Source organism: Solanum tuberosum, unplaced genomic scaffold (genome assembly GCF_000226075.1).
Source record: "Solanum tuberosum cultivar DM 1-3 516 R44 unplaced genomic scaffold, SolTub_3.0 scf00312, whole genome shotgun sequence".
In the NCBI taxonomy this organism is placed as follows: Eukaryota; Viridiplantae; Streptophyta; class Magnoliopsida; order Solanales; family Solanaceae; genus Solanum; species Solanum tuberosum.
Genome location: NW_006239237.1, coordinates 260948 through 275757, shown reverse-complemented (window position 1 = coordinate 275757; position 14810 = coordinate 260948). Strand labels below are relative to the sequence as shown.

At 31.1% G+C, this 14810-nt stretch overlaps 3 protein-coding genes across 3 annotated transcripts; all 3 read left to right on the top strand.

Moving 5' to 3' along the window:
- Positions 1-2721: 2721 nt before the first annotated feature.
- On the top strand, positions 2722-4652 carry LOC102579038 (glucan endo-1,3-beta-D-glucosidase-like). Its single transcript, XM_006359966.2, has 4 exons — positions 2722-2822; positions 3292-3320; positions 3794-4028; positions 4511-4652. Exons 1-4 carry the CDS (start codon positions 2774-2776, stop codon positions 4534-4536), a joined length of 339 nt encoding a protein of 112 aa, XP_006360028.1. The 5' UTR covers positions 2722-2773; the 3' UTR covers positions 4537-4652.
- A 2034-nt stretch (positions 4653-6686) lies between these two features.
- Positions 6687-8231, top strand: LOC102579364 (pentatricopeptide repeat-containing protein At3g14580, mitochondrial). The gene has a single exon (XM_006359967.2). The coding sequence runs from the start codon at positions 6720-6722 to the stop codon at positions 7881-7883; it is 1164 nt and encodes a 387-aa protein (XP_006360029.1). The 5' UTR covers positions 6687-6719; the 3' UTR covers positions 7884-8231.
- A 3909-nt stretch (positions 8232-12140) lies between these two features.
- Positions 12141-13622, top strand: LOC102592511 (uncharacterized). The gene has a single exon (XM_006360005.1). The coding sequence runs from the start codon at positions 12141-12143 to the stop codon at positions 13620-13622; it is 1482 nt and encodes a 493-aa protein (XP_006360067.1).
- The last annotated feature ends 1188 nt before the right edge of the window (positions 13623-14810 follow it).

Sequence of the window (14810 nt, the reverse complement as noted above, 5' to 3'; positions counted from 1 at the left end):
AAAAAAAAAAACCCTTTGGTTTTTTTGGGGGGGGGGGGGGGGGGGGGGGATAAGTAGAGGGGGTTGGTGTATACACGGTATAAAAATGGATGAATTATTGGTGGGGACAATTAAAAGAATTGTCTAAAGTTGATGAACACAAGATTGGGAGCTGAGCCTGCTGAGGTATTGAAGGGAGACACACCATGTGTAAATTACAAATTGCAAGCAAAAAAAAAAAGCAAGTTTTTGTGACCTTGTTCCATCATATATTTTATTTTTTGATCGTTTGGATCAGTTTGTGCGTCTATCTACTATATTTTTATTAAATATTTATGAAATTTAAATCGATTATGTTAATTGTTGAACTTGATTTTGTTTGGACGATTTGATCTTTCAACCAATTCAACAAGGACATTTATCTATGTAAAGAAATATAAAAAGACGAGTTAAGTTTGTGTCCTCTATTTTAATTAATACTATTATCTTTCACCAAACACACAAGTATTATGTAATTTCTTGTTAGTAAATCTTAAACAATGAAAAATATCACCTAATGTGTTGTGTTTGGATTAATAACATTTTTAATCTTCAAGTTATTGATAAATTCTGATTTTAATTTCTATGAAATTTGATTAAGCAATTTTGAAGCTTCATTTAATTGGATTGTACATTTTTTTATCCCCTTTATGACAATTCATTAGGGGAAAACTACTTAATAGGTAATATATGAATTTGACTAAACACAATAATTTTGATCTAACTTTTATATATATAACCGAATTCATTAACTTCAACTCTTTTGATTCAACATCTTATTTTTGTTCATAATTATATATACTCCCTTTGTCCCGTGACATTCGAGAGTCAAACAGTTTAACTTTGATCAGAAATTTGCGCATGAAATCTTTAATTTTTTTGAAATGAAATTTATATATTTGTAAATTATGTAAAAAGTATTACAAGTCACAATAGTTGATAATTCAAAATAAGTAAAAGATATATAAAAAAATATACGGTAAAAATAGATTGACTTATTTGAATTTCAAAATTTAAAAAGTGTCACATAAATTGAAACTGATAGAATATTTATTTATTAGTTGGCCACAAGTCACAACTTGCAACTTTTGTACAACACCACAAAAAAACAACACATGATTTCATTTTTTATTTTTTATGGTTTTTTCTTTTGTTGTTGAGTCAATGGTGGGGGAATCTAAAATAAAATTATATTCCTGCACTGCATGTACTTGAATGCTTCCATTACAACTTTTCAGTTTCTTTGCTAAAATGTGGTCCATTCATTTTAATTTATTAAGATCATTATTATTAAATTATTGGTAAAGTTTAGCTTTTCTGAGTTATCACTTATCACTATGAATTGTGGCCCCTCTTCCCTAATGAATGGGGTATTACGTCATTCCTTGGCATATTCTTTGAAGCTTCCGCTCTGTTGGATGTGTGAACAAAGTCATGTATTAAAAGTTGATAAGAATATTTTTTATATAAAAAATAAAATAATAATTTTAATAATATGAGGTCTTTTAAAAAAAGTCGTGTTAATATAATTTGGCGGTTATTAGTATATATGTATTAATAGTTTACTAAGTCGAGTATGAAAATTGCGAAGTGAATTGATTAGAGCATGACAAGATTTTCCATACCCAGGGCTCGAACTCGAGACCTCTGATTAAGGGTGAATCACTCTCACTAGTACACCACAACCCGTGTTGATGAGCACAGGGTTAAGCTCAAGCCTCATTTAGTTACACTTAAATAGAGATTTGAACCTCTAACTATTATTGAATTTATTTTATTAAGATTTGATCACTTTTGGTGAGTTGAGTAAGTTAGAATTATTTAGCTTTTGAATAAAGTTTTAATATCATTAAAAGAAAGCTTGTAAAGATGGTTCTTTTTATTGTTTTGTCCATATTATAACTGGTCATCATTGTACAATCACTATTCTCAATCGTGGCTCTGAGCCACATCGTTGAACAAGCACCATCACAAAATTATTGTGAAATCATCTTTATCATCACAATTACCACTAAATCGTTGCTCACTGGCCAATCATTACAATTAATTACCAGTAGCCATCATCGAACAAAAATCATAACCACCATCACGATCATTACCACCATCTACCACACCAACCGCCTTCATTTTCACAATATCATTATTGACGATCACTACCATCATTGGTCAACTACGACCAACCATCACAATTACCAATTACTATCACCAACTATACCCCTCCCAATTTCCATCATCACCAATCACTATCACCAATCAACACCACTAACAATCGCTCATTACAACCATTACTACTATCATTATCATCATTTGTCAATCACATTATCACCACCATCAACTGCTCTCATCAAAATCACCAGCATCATCACAACCGCTGCCACGACCCACCATCAACCCCCACCACTCCTACCATACAAACAATCACTCCCAAATATAACCATCCAAACAGTTACTAAAATCACCTATTCCTTCATTATTAGAATATAAAAAGACAATTTGCACAATAAAATAGCACTAACTTTTCTTTAATAAAATTACAAATACACCACTACAAGTTTGCAATAAAGTCAAGAATATAAACCACCACAAAAATCCCCCTAATGGACTTGTCTTTTGTCCATTTTGCCCCCACTTAAGTTGTAACGGCTCTTAAATACAATAAATATAACCGTTATTAATCTCCCTTTTTCACTCCTTTAAATTTGCACCTTCTGTTCTCACTGAAAAAAAAACCTCAACAATCACTCAATTATTACCTATGGCTAAAGCAACTCTCATCCTTTTCCTACTTTTGTCCCACATTTCAGGTTTGTACACTTTCTCCGAACTCCGATTCACGAGATTATACTGAACGTGTTATTATTATACGTGTACTTTGCTTATTTCTCATTCATATCTATACATAATTGTTTATTTCTTTCATTTCATTTAAGGATTTATTTATGTTCGTAATTCGTTGATATTGTAATAATTGTTTTTTGTTAAATCTTTTCCACACAAAAGAATATTTTTGAATCTCCTTAGATAAAATTCTACATGTGGCATGCATTGGCATGAGTGGAATTAGGGGAACGCAAGGGGTTTATCTGACTGCCTTTTGTTGAAAAAGTTACAAAATATATATAGTAAATATTGAATGTTTTACAAAATATATATAATAAATGTTGAATCTTCTCAAATAGATTTGAGGATATGCTCTTTACTCTCCTCTTGTTTAATGGTTTCTAAAAATGATACTTAAGGTTGTTTCATTCTTTTTCTTCTTCTTTTTTGTAGTGGGGACATTGGTGTTAGCAAATGAACAGGTAACTCAACAACTCAAAATCATATATTCCTTTTTTTATTTGGAAGGACACAAAATTTAAGAATAAAATAAGAGTTTTGAAATTTGTGGTTTGTCGGATTATAAATAAGAAATTTAAAATTAAATTACTATTACATATAGAAAAAAAATCATTCTTTACTGGACAAACTAAAAACAAAGAATTGATGCATAAATACTACTCTATAATTGATGGAAACAAAGGATCTGGTCTTTCACTACCAATTCCTTTCATTTTCTATTAGGGATGAAGGGCTCAACCCTACTAGACGTAACTCTTTTAACTGGTCTTGAACTTAAATTGAATAGACAGAAGTCTTTCTTACCCCTCCGAACAACTCTTTCAAGTCCTCTCAACAATAATTGACCATTTAGTACTCATGCTTTCATTACAAGTTAATTAATAGTGAAAGGAATACTAATATTTTTTACATTAATTTTATTTTTTTTTGGTAGAAAACTTGGTGTGTGGCTAAACCTTCATCAGATTCAAAAACATTAGAAGAAAATATAAATTATGCATGTTCTCAAGTGGATTGTAGAATATTGCAAAAGGGTTGCACTTGTTTTTCACCAGATAATCTCATGAACCATGCTTCTATTGCCATGAATCTTTATTATCAAGCTAAAGGAAGAAATCAATGGAATTGTCACTTTGGTAATTCTGCCTTAATTGTCTTGACAGATCCAAGTAAGTACTCTCTTTATCAAATTTTTAATTTATGTAACACAATTTAACCTGACGTAGTTTGACTCGATCGACACTTAATAGCCTGTTTGATCAAGTTTCTTAATGGCTAAAAGTGTTTATTTTAGTCAAGCTTTTGAAGAATTGAGTAGTAGTGGAAACAATTTTTCAAAGCTAAAAAATATAGTTTTTCCTATAAAGTACTTTGGAACTTTGGCTAATTACAAATTGATGCTCCAATATCGACTGATGTGTTTTTCAAATTGATTAGTCAGAGATACAGATTGTTAGTAGTCAAAAACACTTTTCTGAAAAGCACTTGTGACAAAAAACTATTTTCAAAGGAATAGTAGATTATTAAAACTTAAACATGCTATAACATTTAAGTAGTCATAAGATTTTTGAAACATTTGATTTTAAATATATGTCGTAATATTTGTGCAACGATAAAACTTTTTATTAATATGAAATCTTGATAATGGCAGGTTATGGCAGCTGTATCTATGAATGAAGACACGATTAGGATAAGCAGCTAAATTAAGAGGTCCATTGTTATTTATTTTATAAAATGTGGTCATGTAGCCCCCTTATAATATCAATAAAGTATATTGTATGCTTCTCATTAAATGCTTGGTATCCAGCATCTCACATAGACTTTTTTAAATTGTTAATCTAAAAAGAATTAATTTCGCAGATGATCATTTAAGTTTTGAATTTATTGAAATAGAGGAGAAAATTTGTAGCAGAACAAAATAATGTAATATAAATAATCTTATATGTCATGTAAAATTTAGAAAATAAACATATAAAAGATGTTAAATTTGGTCCAGGTAACACAAGTATTGTTCCTCCAACTCCCTACGAAAGGTTCCATAAAGATTTTATAAAAAAAATAACTGAAAATTATATCACCAAAATATTGGCCGCTAATTAGCCTGAAATTGCCTAAAAAAATGGTGAGACTGTACAAACCGCTCCCCAAACTCCCTTTTCGTAAACGTTTCGCAAAAAAGTTGATCGGAAGTCATATCACCAAAATATTCATGAGCTCTAAATGCCCAAAAAATGGTGAGACTATATGTATTGCTCCCTCAACTCCTTACGGAGGGTTCCGTAAGGGTATCACAAAAAAAAATCGACCACAAGCCATATATATATTACTGACACTAAGAAAATCGCCTAATTCCTTCAAATTACCTCAAAAAATTATGAGACGTTACGTATTGCTCCCCAACTCCCTATGGAGGATTCCGTAAAGATTTTGCAAAAAAGTCAATGGGAAGTCAATATCATTCATGGTCTAACACACACGAAAAATAGATAAAACCATCTGATTTTCATAAATTAGTTGGCCCCTAAACGCCAAAAAATGGTGTGATTGTACGTACTGCTCCCTCAACTCCCTTCGAAGGGTTACGTAAAGGTTTCGCAAAAAGATCGACTTTCAACAAAAATAGGACCCTCCGTAATGACGTGGAGGAGCAATACTATAGTGTCACCATGATCTACGCCACTTTTTTTTTTAGCATTTATGGGTCACGTAGGAGGAATTAGGTGATAGTGTTAGTTTTTTGCGTGCGTTAGTACATGAATTTTTCCGTACTACGAGATTTTGGGAACTTTTTTGGCTAAAACTTTACATGATCCTACGTAATGACCTGGGGAATAATATCTTTAGACTTACCATAATCGACACCACTTTTTTTAGCAATTAGTGGCTACTCAGTAGGAATTAGGTGATTTTCTTAGTTTTACGTGCGTGTTAGTACATAAATTTTTCGGAATGTGTTTTTGACTATGTTTGAGATGAAATGTTGTTGGTCAATTGGTGATGACCTATTAAGTGACACTCAATTTTTTTAATAGGCAGACATCGCTATTTTTGGAGTATATGTGTCATGAAATAAGAATTTAGAATTATCTTGATTTTTCGTGTGTATTAGTTCATAAATTTTGCAAAATATATGGGATCAAGTTTGATTTCAAATTTTATGGGTTCATTGGTGACGACCTATTCAATAATACTCATTATTTTTGAAACGTGAATGCCGTTTTTTGTAATTTATATGTTACGGAACATAAATTTGGGATTATCTCAAATTTTCATTTGTATTAGTTCATGAATTTTTCAAAATATGCATGTTTGTCTTTGTTTGAGCTCAAATTTTATGAGTTCATTGGTGACAAACTATTAAACGATACCCCATTATTTTAGAATAACATCAAATTAAAATCATGTGTATCAATAAAATTTTCAGAATTTGAGTAACCAACTCTATTTGAGCTCAAATTTTGTGGATCCATTGATAGTACTAATTTTTTTCAAAATGTGATCATCGCTTTTTGTAGTTTATACATCACGAAACATAAATTCAGAATTATCTCAACTTTTAATATGTATTAGTCCATTATTTTTTCATAATATGTATGCACATGTTTGACCTCAAATTTTATGAATTTATCTATTAAATAGTATTTTTAATGTTTTCAAAATGTAACCTATTACTTTCTTTTTAGAATCTATCGGTCACGAAACAGAACTTCAATTTTTAATTTGTATTAGTCCATAAATTTTTGAAAATATACGTCATCGACTCTTTTTAAGCTCAATTTTTTTTGGGGTGTATTATAGTGTGCGCTCTGTACTGTGTACATTTTTTTTCCCTACAGAGTGTCATCAACTCATATAGAACAATGTTTTCATGTCGATACAGACCATTTATTCACAAATTATATTTTCCATTTTCTCTCCAAAGATCAAATCTTGGAACCCCATCATCTCCATTTTCATCATCTCAAATCCAAAATTCAGATTGGTTAAGCTCAAATGAAGTTATCAAGATTTTCCAAAATCTCAAAAACGCAAATTCAGCTCTAACTCTACTCAATCAAATCTCAAATCGAAAAGATTACAGACCCAATGAAGCCATTTATAGTGTAGTTGTCAAGAACTTAGCAATTGCTAAGAATTTTGATGCAATTGAATCCCTTATGGAGAAAATCAAAATCGAAAGGAAATGTAGACTTTCTGATGAGTTTTTCTATAATGTTATTAAGATTTATGGGCATTTAGCTGGTAGAATTAACAGAGCAATTGATACCTTTTTCGATATGCCTAATTATAAGTGTTTTCCCAGTGTGAAAACTTTCAATTTTTTACTGAATTTGCTTGTGAATACTAAGCAATTTGATGTTGTTCATAAGGTTTACCTTCGTGGTTCCGAGTTGGGTGTTGAGATTGATGCTTGTTGTTTGAATATAATCATTAAAGGACTTTGTCGTTGTGGAGAGATAGCTGCTGCATATAAGGTGTTTGATGAATTTCCTAAACAGAATTGTTCACCCAATGTTAGAACTTTTTCTACTATAATGCATGCATTATGTGATCATGGTCGCGTTGATGAGGCATTGAGTTTGTTAGAGAGGATGGAGAATGAGGATGTTGAACCAGATGCCATCGTGTTTAACACGTTGATATCAGGGCTAAGGAAGCAAAGGCGAGTTGACGAGGGGATTGATATGTTCAAGAAAGTAATGCTGAAAGGTTGTGATCCGAATCCAGGGACTTATCAGGAGGTGTTGTATGCTTTGCTTGATGCTAAGAGGTATTTGGAGGCGAAAGATTTCATGGCTGTAATGATCGATAAGAGAGTGAATCCAAGTTTCGAGTCTTATAAGGTGATAGTACATGGCCTTTGTGATGGTAAGCTTGTTGGAGATTTAGACTGGGTATTGAAGCAAATGATGAGACATGGATTCGTTCCGAGGATGGGTATGTGGAGGAAGATTCTTGGTTGCTTGTTTCCTGATGGAGGTTGTTGTACTACCTATACTTACGATGAGATTCTTGCAGACTAAAGCCTCATTTGTTTTCATTAAGATTTAGACTGGATATTGAAGCAAATGGCGAGACATGGATTCGTCCTGAGGATGGGCAAGTGGAAGAAGATTCTTGGTTGCTTGTTTCCTGATGGAGGTTGTTGTACTACCTATACTTACGATGAGATTCTTGCAGACTAAAGCCTCATTTGTTTTCATTAAGATTTAGACTGGATATTGAAGCAAATGGCGAGACATGGATTCGTCCTGAGGATGGGTAAGTGGAAGAAGATTCTTGGTTGCTTGTATCCTGATGGAGGTTGTTGTACTACCTATACTTACTATGAGATTCTTGCAGACTAAGACGACCTCATTTGTTTTCATTAAGATTAAGGCGTCTGAATCTGAATGCACATATGAATATTGCTATCATAGCTCTAGCTCTCATGATAGATATAACAATATTTTCTTCTTATTTTAAAATTTAATTTACATATGTTGAACACAAACTATTAACCTAGTCTTAGTGATGAGGATATTGCTCTTCCCACAAAAAAGAATTATTATTGTTTTCCTCTAAGCAAACACCATAACAATATTGAGACACACCATCAATTTCTTGATTATTTGTCTCCATGTCCAAAAATTTCATGTCATCTTTAGGGGTGATATCCATCTCAATTTCCATCCAATTTAACTCAATATTATTGGATTTTGAATTATTTTGACTTTGATCACAAGGTTGCCAATTATAGTACTCTAAATTGGCAACCCCTTGATTATTTTCTTGAAACAATTCATGTCCCTTCATGGTATGTTGATTGATTTCGACTTCAAGAGATCTAATCACACTTGCTAATCTCTCGTCATCGTGGTCATGATCATCTATGCCTTGAGTTTCGTCAAGCAATGACATGAGAAGGGCACGGTTTTCTTGAGAGAGGTCAAAGTTGCTCAAGTCATTGCAATTCTTGATGCATGACAAATTCTCAGGTACTAAGGTTGCCATATTGTAAAAAAGAAAGAAAAATTAAAATAAAATAGCACCAATCTATAGTATTTTTTTAAAGAGAAAACTTGAACTTAAAAGAGTAGATGGATCTCTTGAAAGAAGATTTGGGCTTTAAATAGGAACATAAAGGAAACATGACATTTAGCCACACAAAAGTAATTAATATATATTTCTTTTTCTTTTTCTTTTTCTTTTTGTTTCTCACACAATGTCCAATACCTATTTAAAACGCAAACTCAAAATGATTTGGATTTACATCGTAAAAGTCTCACTTTCATAAATTACCCTCCCCCAACCAACCAACCAACCAAAAAAATAATTTCAATTTCAGAACTTTGAGAATGCACCCTCTTAAAGATATCCAGATGTGCATTTTTAAAGTTAAAGTATTTGCGAGACACATTTATGTCAAATTGAAGTGTCTATATGGTCACTACGAAAGTTAATATGTTCATCTGCTCGTGGAGACTAAGTTAAAATATCTATCTACGTATTATATCCCAATAAAGATATATGTAGTTAAACCAAGTATGATCCAATAGTAATCAAGTTATGTGGCTGAGGAACTTATCCCTACACTCCACCCTTCGTATAATATATAATATATGATTCCATATGCACCAATCAATAATTTAAGGGGTCAAAAACTATTCCAACATATATGTTTGATATATAATTAAAATAAGCATGTTGATCAACCTAGTGTTCAAACATTCTATTTTTAAATAGCTTTTGAATCATTCGATGCTCCAATATTTTGACTTTTAGAAAGAAAAGATATCATTATATTTGGGTGGAAATTTTTCTGTTCATAATTCCACCTAAATTGATGACTATATATTATATACTAAACAAACATAAATAAAATAAAATTATAACTTGTATATTACTTAAAAGGATTTTCTTTCTTCTCATCTTTATCTCATACAACTAAATGAAACGAAACTTGAAAATTCAAATTTAGCGTATATATCATATTTTTCTTTTTAATTTGTTTTAAAAAAATGTTATACTTAATTACAAATCGTTTTACTTTAAATTTTTCATTTCTTCAAATGAGATTATTTATTATATGTCTATGGTTTGTTTTGGATTAAAAATTTTAAATATTTTTTTCTTTTCTAAATTTTGTATTCAATCAAGTATCACCACGTAAATTAGGACGAATAAAATATTTTGGGTTAGGCAAACTTTATTTGGTGATAATGCATTTGGAATAGCAAATTGCTTTAATTAATTAAAGGCTAGAATATTAAAGCAAAGTAATTTATAAGATGGTGAATGTAGATGGAAGAAAATCTTATTAGCTCTAGAAGTTAGGTCAATATAGAGAATTGGATGGTACATATTGAACAACTAATATTAAACCATGTGATGTGATCCCCTTTAGTTCAACAATTTGATATATACCTAAATATACTCCACTCTCAATATAGATTCCCATTAAAAAAAAAGAGAAAACACTATGGGAAAAAGTGATTCCAATTTATAGAGGCGATCGAGAATTTAAAATCTATAGATTTCTCCAATACTTTTAAAATTAAACTATTGGTATTATTTTAAAATTAAAGCGTTAATTATTTTTCCTATTAGTATTATTATTAATACTCCCCATCTATCTTATTTTTGAATTTTATTATTACTTGTTGTTCCTTTGGTATCAGTTATTCTAGTGCTTATTGTTGATAATGCTCTTTTCTTTTTACTGAAATGACTAATATATATGCTTTATTTGAATCGATGATTTTTCTGAAACAACCTCTTTATCTTCACAAGACAAGAGTAAGAGGTACACATGACACATCACCTGGGCCTAATCACTCTTGTGAGATTACACCAGATGTATTATTCAGTGCCGTCTTAACCCCCCGAGCAACTAAAGTCATCGCTTGGGGGCCATATTTTTTTTTTTTTGGGGGGGGGGGGGGGGAGGGGGGTATTTTTAAAAAACAATTAAGTAATTATATATGTTATTTCTTAAAAAACATTATATGTACTATGAGTGTAATGATTTCTACTAAGGAAATTGCATCTGAGATGAATATAAACCTGAATTTCGTAGGAAACAATTTGATGAAAATATGGATAACGAAATCACAAAGTCCCTTGAAGAATCTTTTAGAGTTGATTACTTTATATATGTAGAGTAGATCAAACTATTTTTTCACTTCAAAATAAATTTGAACCAATTGAAACATATGAAAATATTTTTGATTTCTTATTTAGTTGTAAAATATTGAGATCACTAGATGATGCGAATTTAAGAAAATATTGTCTTAACCTTGAACTTTCTTTTAACACATGCATAAAGTTATTCTGGTATTGATGGTTTAGATTTATTTTTTTAAATTAAATGTGTTAAGAGAAATAATACAAGTAGAAGATAATGATCTAATAAAAATACTCAATCAAATAAAAAGGCTTGATTCTTTTCCAAATACACATATTGCTTATAGAATAATGTTAACAGTTCATGTAACTGTTGCCTCAGCCGAAAGAAGTTTTTTCGAAATTAAAATTGATTAAATCTTCTTTAAGATCAACAATGTCTCAAGAGAGATTGAATTAATTAATTATATTATCATTTGAATAGGAATTATTAAGACAAATTGATTATAAAACAGTACTTAATGACTTCGCATCTAATATAGCTAGAAAAGTAGATTTTAAATAAAGTATATATGATTAAAAAAAATATTAGGGTCCATCTCTTAAGTTTCGCTTTAGGCGCTCAATGTTGTTGAGTCGTCCCTGATATTATTGTTGTTCATTATTTTTTAGCCTTTTGATCATGAAGAGGTAGTTGATGAGTTGTGGAGACTTGTTGGAAAAAAATAGGTGGGATAGTCATATTTAAGTTAGCTATCAGTTGATTTTACAGGTTAGTTAGTATATTTATCAACTTATGTAATTACTCTATACGTAACTTGATAGTCGATACTATAAGAAAAAAAATTTATATTGTCAGTGCATAAAATTTTAAAACATATGTAAGTAGATCAGAAATTCTTGCATATTTACTGAGTCAAATATTTCAGACAAAACAACACACGTCACAAATATTTCAAAAGAAACATATCCCACAAGCAAAAAATCAATGGCAACAGTACAAAAATACTGTTACTTAGTACCTTTCATCCATTCATTAATTCCTACAATTTTTACAATTGTTACCTTATTTTTCTCCTAACAGTTATAGTATTACTTATTTTTATGTTTATATAAAGTTAGAACATGTAACATTCTGTTTCATTTCTAACACGAATTCAAATTAATCGAACACAATGGACACTACTAAGAAAAAAGAGAAGAAGAAGGAGGTAATACGATTAGAACGCGAATCGGTTATTCCCGTACTCAAATCAAGATTGATCATGACACTGGCAAATTTAATTGAGAATGATTCTGATCGCGATGAATTTCTCAAGCTATGCAAGAGAGTTCAATACACTATTCGTGCATGGTACAACATTCAATTTGAAGACCTAATGGGATTATACGCCTTATTTGACCCCGTCCACGGGGCCCAAAGTCTAGAGCAACAAAAATTAAATGATGATGACATAGATGAGCTAGAACAAAATTTCTTAACATACTTATTCCAAGTCATGGACAAGAGTAATTTCAAAATTGCTAGTGATGAAGAATTAGAGATCGCGAATTCAGGTCAGTACTTATTGAACCTTCCAATAACGGTTGATGAATCAAAACTTGACACTAAACTTTTGTCGAAATACTTTGCTTGCCACCCACGCGATGAAAAACTCCCTGAGTTCGCTGACAAGTATGTGATTTTTCGTCGTGGGATAGGCATAGATAGAACAACGGATTGGTTCATCATGGAAAAAATCGATATGATCATTGCACGTACTTGGAAATGGTTGATGAAAAAGACGGGAGGGGATAAATTTTTTGGTAAAAAGATATATAAACGTAATAAAAAACCACGAAAGAAACGAATACCATCCGAGGAGGAACAAGATTTTTACGTGGAAAGAATTCGAATACAAAACATGGAGCTAACATTGCCCAATGTACTTAGCAAGATCACGATTCAAGAGCCAACGTTCGAGAGGATCATCGTCATCTATAGACGTGCTAGTGAGGAGGACGAAAAACCCGATAGGGGTATTTATGTCAAACATTTGAAAAATATACCGATGGCTGATTTAGAAATTGTGTTGCCTGAGAAAAAAAACCCTAGTTTAACACCAATGGATTGGGTACAATTTATTGCATCCGCGGTAGTAGGTCTATTCGCTGTTGTAACATCTCTTGACATGCCTCAAGCTGACGCGTGGGTCCTCTTTGCTATTCTATCGACAGTAATAGGTTATTGTGCCAAGATATACTTCACATTTCAACAAAATATGGCACAATATCAAAATTTGATTACTCAATCGATGTACGATAAACAACTAGATAGTGGAAGGGGAACGTTACTTCATTTATGTGACGATGTGATACAACAAGAAGTTAAAGAAGTTATAATTTCGTATTTTATACTAATGGAACAAGGAAAAGCAACGTTGTTAGATCTCGATACGCGATGTGAGGAGTTGATCAAGGAGAGATTTGCTATAAGTTGTAATTTTGATGTAGATGATGCAGTGCAAAAGCTAGAGAAACTAGGGATTGTGTCTAAGGATGAAATTGGAAGGTATTTTTGTATTGGACTTAAGAGGGCTAATGAAATTATTGGATCAACTACAGAGGAGCTTGTACTTAAAGCAAGACAGGGTCAAGCTGCCGTTACTACTTCCTGAGTCAGAGATGGATTCAGGATTTTTAACTTTACATGGTTTGAATTCAGAATTCTAATTTGTACTTAGTATGTTTTCTTAATACGTATACAGGGTCTAAACCAAAGATACTTGGTTCAGGTGATGGTCAACTTATTCACATTTTTTTATTTTTTTGTAATTTTTATATTGTTGGTTAATTTTTGCAAGAATAATTTGGTAATGACTTGATGAGGAGAGTTGAAAAGGTAAACTATCCTTAGAGAGCATAGTAAATGGGGTTTTATCCAAAATTTTCATGTAATTTTTATTATTTTGCACATCTTAGTTTTGCGTCAATTTGTAGCCAAAAAGAATAAATGATTTTGTATTTTTTTTTAATATATATATTGATCTATCAGTTTGATTATTAGTTTTTTGTTATGTACCAACCATTTAGTGGCACTAAATTTTTTAATACAACCTCAACTAAACAAAAAAAGCAAAATCAAGGAAGGAGCTTAGTCCACATTGATTATCATTGACAAATATATTTATTGATTTGATTATCGATTTAATGTGCTTATAAATCGATAACCAATAAACTATATCAATAATATTAAAAAATCGAACTAAATCAACCGAAAAACATTATTACTGGCTATTTTATTTAATGCTCCCAAACAATTTTGGCATTGATGGAATAGAGAGGAAAATAGAGAAACAAGAGAGTCCATATAGTTGAAATTTCTAGTGATGGTATATCATAGGAGAGTTTGTCAAACTACGACCGTTTTAACTTTTATTAAATTGTTTCAACTCATACTACGTATCTCTACGTAGTTTATTTATCTCAACCCTCATAAGCTTAAACTCGGCCCACGCTACACTCATTCTGTTACACGCCTCACAGGCCATAGTAATTTTTTTTTACACTCCAACATATTGAAGTTTTATTTGTAAAAATATTCAAATTCCAACACAATGTGTTGAAGTTTTTCGTCTTTTTAGCTAAGTGTTATTTTATTATTTTTTTTCCATCACCTTAAAAAATACTCATTCTTAATTACTTTATAAATTTCAACTATTTTTCAATCATAGGCCCAAAAAATGGCTAGAACACACCATTTTTATCAAATTTATATAGTTATAAAAATATTATAACATATTTAAAATATTCTATTAACTTAGATTACATAACTAATAAAGGGTACACTATTTTGAAATCTCCAC

Coding starts and splice junctions, on each gene's coding strand:
- LOC102579038 (XM_006359966.2), top strand. CDS start 2,774: ATGGCTAAAGCAACTCTCATCCTTTTCCTACTTTTGTCCCACATTTCA. Junction 3,321..3,793: donor TGGTGTTAGCAAATGAACAG/GTAACTCAACAA, acceptor TTTTTTTGGTAG/AAAACTTGGTGTGTGGCTAA. Junction 4,029..4,510: donor AATTGTCTTGACAGATCCAA/GTAAGTACTCTC, acceptor TGATAATGGCAG/GTTATGGCAGCTGTATCTAT.
- LOC102579364 (XM_006359967.2), top strand. CDS start 6,720: ATGTTTTCATGTCGATACAGACCATTTATTCACAAATTATATTTTCCA.
- LOC102592511 (XM_006360005.1), top strand. CDS start 12,141: ATGGACACTACTAAGAAAAAAGAGAAGAAGAAGGAGGTAATACGATTA.